Source organism: Oxyura jamaicensis, unplaced genomic scaffold (assembly GCF_011077185.1).
Source record: "Oxyura jamaicensis isolate SHBP4307 breed ruddy duck unplaced genomic scaffold, BPBGC_Ojam_1.0 oxyUn_random_OJ81415, whole genome shotgun sequence".
In the NCBI taxonomy this organism is placed as follows: Eukaryota; Metazoa; Chordata; class Aves; order Anseriformes; family Anatidae; genus Oxyura; species Oxyura jamaicensis.
In genome coordinates, this window is record NW_023311643.1 from 1 (window position 1) to 5,416 (window position 5,416).

Here is a 5,416-nt window from a genome sequence, read left to right on the forward strand (position 1 = left end):
CAAGGGCACCCACGGCTGCCTCATGTTCAGCTTGGTGTCCACCAGGACTCCCAGGTCCTTTCCTGCAGAGCTGCTTCCAGCTGGGGGCCGCCAGCATGTCCGGGTGCCTGGGTTGTTCCTCCCCAGGGGCAGGACTCGGCGCTTCTCCTTGTTGGACTCCATGAGGTTCTTGTCAGCCCACCTCTCCAGCCTGTCCAGGGCTGTCTGGATGGCCATGCAACCCTCTGGTTACTCCTCCCACTTCTGTGTTATCTTCAGACTTGCTGAGGGTGCATCCTCCCCGGTCATCCAGATCGTTAATGAAGCTGTTAAATGGGGCTGCACCCAGTATTGACCCTTGGGGCTCCTGGCCTCCACCTAGACTTCGCACCACTGATGCATGATTCGCACTCTGGGCTTGACCAGTCAGACAGTTTTCAACCCACCTCACGGTCTGCCCATCCAGCCCATACATCAGCCACGTCTCTAGGAGCATCTTGAAGGGGGCAGTAGCAAAGGCCTTCCTGAAGTCCAGGAAGACAATATCCACTTCTCAGGATATCAGGCCGGTCATTTACAGGCAGGGAGAAGCTTATCAAGTTGATCCCCCTTCATACCTAGTCTAAAGCGCTGTCAATGAACCTGCCAACTCTCATCCTGAAACCCTTCTCTGATGGTGGAATAAGCTATTCCTGTCTGTTGGCTGCAGTTCTGGTCTCATGTAAATCGAGCCAAGGTCAAAAAACCCAAACCCCTGCCAGGCTTGGAGCCAAGTATTAATCCGATAGCACGTCATGTCCAGTCCCTCATTATTTCCTATAACTGGAGGGATGGAGGAGAACACGACTTGCACTCCCGAGCCCTTGGCCAGTCTCCCCAAGCCTCTGAAGTCCTTCTTCATAGTCCTTAGTAGAAGGTCTTCCCATTTCATCACTGCCTACCTGAAACAACAAAAACCTTGTTTTTACTGAGGAGGTTTTAATGCAGTGGGTAGTCTGATTAGATTTGGTGATACCTCCAAGTAGGAAGAGCCATCATCCTCACCACTGTCCAGTTGTCCTCGCAGAGCAGCGTACCAGTTCTGCAGGGGCAGCTGGGGAGGCAGGGGAACCACCGGGCAGGTGCACCTGCTACGCGTGTAACGTTGAGCCATTGATCAGTCTTTTGCCATTGTCCCCTGTCCCCCAGTTCATCACCATCATTGTTCAGGGGAGGAGAGGAGAGGAGAGGGGGTTCTCTGTAGCAGGAGCTCTGTCTGCCTGCTGGTCCCCTCCTATTACCTGCTCGCAAGGCAGTAGGGGGGTGATGGGCTTCTCATGGAGCCTCTGCTGGCTGCCTAAGCCTCAGGGCTGCTAGGGACTGGCTCCACCAATCTATCTCCCTCTCACTCTCCCTAATGCTCCTCAGCCTCTCCATCTCTTCCTTCAGGTCAGCCACTAGGCTGAGTAAATCATTCACCTGGTTGCATCTGATGCAGGTGTTGTCTCTGCCGCCCTGCACTGCAAGGGCCAGGCTCTGGCACTCGCTGCAGCCCGAGCCCTGTGCACTCGCATGTTTGTGTGGGGCCTCTGTCTGGGTCTCCATTCATTTTTCTTGACAACAGCCTTCTGCTGGGGTCCAACCATGGCAAACCAGCAGGCTCCCTAGTACTCTCTGTGGTAGCTTCCTCACTAAAATTATAAGTTGTAAGAGGCAGAGTTCCCGGAGGAGAGGGGAGGAAGAGAAAGGGAGGTGGGAAGGGGAGGAGAGGACACTCCCTGTGCTCCTCCCTGCCCCGCGGAAACTGACGGTGCTAACTGCCAAGCCTGTCCTGTTTGCATGTTCTGTCTGCAGCATTCCTGGGTCATGGCCTTCCCTAGGGACTGCCTTTATATCGTCAGGGGGTGGCTGCCTTGGCGAGTGGCTGCAAAACAGCAGCGACGCCCAATTTAAAACTCGGAACATCTCTGCAGCCCCCTCCAGCTACCAACGCCTTGTCACGTAAACCCAGTACACTGATTCAGGTATGACCCTCAAGGTTGGCTGAAACTGAGCTGCCACATCTTTTTAATGTTATTATTCTTGTTTAATAAACTCTTGTGGCTTTTCTGTCTGCCCATGAACCTGCACTCGATAGATGCAGGTGTATTCTGGGTTGCCCCAGTTGCTTTGCACCTCCAGTTTGATATGGCGGAAGGTTCTGGGAGGCTCCTTCTGTAAAGAAGACGAGGGGAAGCAGTGTTAGTCAAGTGGGAAGAGCCGCAGTACAAAACTGTGTAGCTCTCTTTGCCAGCACTGCCCTTGCTGCGGACCAAATGGCAGCCCTGACAGAGGAGGAAGCAAGGGAAAACAGAAGGCCCTTTCTCGCCAGGGCCATAGAGGTGCCCTCTGTGCCTAGAAAGCAAAGCCCTGGCCTCAGAGACTTGCTGAGGGGAGTTGTGGAAACCCAAGTTGCTCTGCTCCCTAGGCTGCCTTGGGACACCGGGACAATCTTGCTGATGGAGACAGATGTCTGCAATCTTCCCTCCCACCAGCAATTCTTCCTCCTCACCCTTAAGGGGACTAATTCCCTTCCAGAGCCCCTTCCCACTGCTGCTTTTTCTGCTTGACCAGAAAGAAAGGGAAAGCACTGCCAAAGGTGGGCTAACCACCTCATCTTCCCAGCAGGAGCTAGCCACCTGGGAGAGCAGAGGGTGGTTTGGGTGATCATCTGAACCCTCTCTTCCAGAGACTTGCAGGCAACCTGTCTTCCTCCCTGCCATCCTGCCCACACGCACCTGCCATACCTGCACGTGGAAGGTCTGAGCAATCACTCTGTCCACATCGTAGATGAATAGCCCAAGGAGAGTTTCTGTTTTGTCCTCATCCACTCCCTCAAAGACAAGAGATGATGGGAGCAGGTCAGTCTCAAGCAGGCCACCAGAAACAGAACATGCTGAGGCCAAAGCTGGGAACCCTTTCCCACCTCCCTTGGCTCTAGCAGTATTCTAGTGCAAGGGAGAGTGAACCCAAGTCTGGGCACTTGGAGCAAGTGCTCCCAGGTCCTTGTCTGTGAACCACAGAAGAAGGTTCCAGACATGTCTAACAGTGCTCAAGTGTCTCCAGTGCCCCTCGATAAGCTGCAGTGCTCTGCAGCAACCAATCCTCAGATCTCTGAGGGAACACACCATGCCACGCTTTCTGGCACTGCTTTTCCTTGGGGCCAGGGCCTCCCAAAAAGAAGTGCCAGGCAGAGACTTACAGAGACGGCAAACTCTCTTGGGGCGCTGCTGACTTCCCCGGAAGGAGAGACTGCCTTCGAGATATGCCAGATGGTGAAAGCTGTTGGCCAGATTCTCACCGGCAACCGAATGACAACATGTCCCTTAGATCCTCGGAAGGCCCAGCAGTCGCCTGGGGAGATACTGGGCTGAAACGAGAAAGCCAGTGACCGTCAGTGGCAGGGCAGTCCCAGAGCCAACATCTCTGGCTGTTCAGCAAGGAGCCACAGACCTTGCCTCCTCTATCGGTCGCAATTCATCTCACAAGTAAATGCTAGTCTATGAACAGAAGGTGAAGATGCACAAGCTTTGAGAGTGTCTAGGCTCAATGGCCTTTCGCAGTCCAGTTCTGCTTTCTCAAAGGCTACAGAGGCAGGGTGGTGTTCCCAATGTATGTCACTCTGTCACCCTTCAAAAACTGAGCTGGACCTGTGAGGACCATTTCAGGCATTCTTCAGGCTGATCTGGTTGACCAGATCAGTGCTGGGGGGCCCAGAGAGCATCTCTTGCAGCTTCCATGGCTCGGCACACCCACAGACCTCCCACCCATGCTAGAAACGCACGGCCTCCCAACCGGAAAGCAAGAAAGTAAACCAGCTGCCACAGTTTCTCTTGCAATACCTGCAGTATAGTCTCCGGATGTTTTGCAAAAGAAAAGAGTGGAAAAATCCAGGTATAGATTTTAAGCACCTTTTCAAACGCATCCTTTGTCAAGTGCAGAATGGCCTGGAAAATAATAATAAAATAATTTTTAAAAATTAAAAAAAGTTCTGCATGAGCACTGACTCCAAGCAGAGAGCTAAGGAAAGGCTCTATGTCAGAAAATCCAAGGCAAGACCTGTCAGAAAAGGTGCCAGACTGTGAACACTCCAAGATGAACCAACTGAAGCCTCAAAAAGGCCACCAGTCTCCAGAGCCACAGCGCAGACTGCCTTCAGGTTCTGCCTGAGCCGCATGTTCCCAACCCTGTGTACTCTCCAGGCCAGCCTGGGGATGGAGTCATGCCCCGAGCCAGGTGGTACATGCAGAGGCCCCCTTCCAGCTGGCCTGGAGGATGAGCCTGCCAGCTAAGAAGCCTGACCTGCAAGTTTCTAGGAAGGGCCTCCAAAGCCAAGCCAAACCAAGCCCAGCAGCTGCTTGGCTGGACACTCAGCCCAGGGAGGAGTTCACAGTGCTGCTCAGAGTGGCTCCAAGCCACAAGCAAAGCTGAGCTCTGGCAGTCAGGTGAGGGGCAGGCAGAGCAACCACTGAAAAGGGCCAAGAGGAAGCAGCAGGAGGAAGCCCTCAGAGGGCACTGAGCTCTCTGACTAGCCCCCAGCACCTTTACCTCTCTCTTCTCCACTTGGATATGGTAATTGTCAATAATTTTGCTCACTGCCTGCACAAATTGTTCCCGTGCAGCAGACACATGGGTTTCCCTCTCCGTTAGCTCCTGCCTTTTCTGGTCAAGCCAAGCCAGTGAGGTCCTGGAGGCAAAGGGAAAGCACATCTTGTCCAGCAGCAGCCCATCAGAGGAAAAAGCTCTCATGGGCCATCTACCTCCCCCCTCCCCCCTCCCCCCAGCCCCCCAAGCAACCCCTTACTCTCGTTTACAAAAGGCTCCTTTCCACTACCCCACGTAGAGGTCGGGAGCCCTGGAAACAAGGCAAGGGAGTGCAAAAATAGCACACAGCTGGCTGAGACAAATCCCCAGAAAAACTTCCATGTCAAGAAAGCGCTCTTACCCAGTAGGCTTGTGCTCTGCTTCACGCACCGCTAACATTGCCTGGAAGATAAAGACACTCCACTGGAGAAAGCACGAGGAGCAGCTCCAGGGCTTCTCAAAGGAGCATGCCCTAGTAACAGCTGGCAAAATTTTCCCCTGCTTCGAGGCAGTTTGGAGAGATCCCAGCCCAATAGTTGGGCTCTTTAACTAGCTATGGTCAGCAAAGCACCTTCTGCATTTCCATTTGCTTTCCTATCCCACCCAGCCTCTCCCAGCGGTACAGAGGGAGCAAAGGCCTCTTCTGCCAAAGTGCTCCTCTCTTCATCCTGTCACTGCACAGGTCACTTGGGAAGATCTGTCTCCACATTGAAGCCCATCCAGGTACCAACATGGACTGACCAACACTGTTGCCCACCACCCACGCTCTGTCTCAGCAGTTACGAGCCTTTGACCAAACTCCTCATTTTCCACATGGACACAGGAGGGCAGAGCC

General features: G+C 53.6%; 1 protein-coding gene across 1 annotated transcript; it reads right to left on the reverse strand.

Annotated features, from left to right (window-relative positions):
• Positions 1-2,017: 2,017 nt before the first annotated feature.
• Positions 2,018-4,174, reverse strand: LOC118160080 (sperm-associated antigen 4 protein-like). The gene is made up of 5 exons (XM_035314626.1): positions 4,103-4,174; positions 3,840-3,944; positions 3,200-3,367; positions 2,745-2,831; positions 2,018-2,172 (listed from the first exon to the last, which is right to left on the reverse strand). The coding sequence occupies exons 1-5, from the start codon at positions 4,172-4,174 to the stop codon at positions 2,035-2,037; spliced, it is 570 nt and encodes a 189-aa protein (XP_035170517.1). The 3' UTR covers positions 2,018-2,034.
• Positions 4,175-5,416: the final 1,242 nt, after the last annotated feature.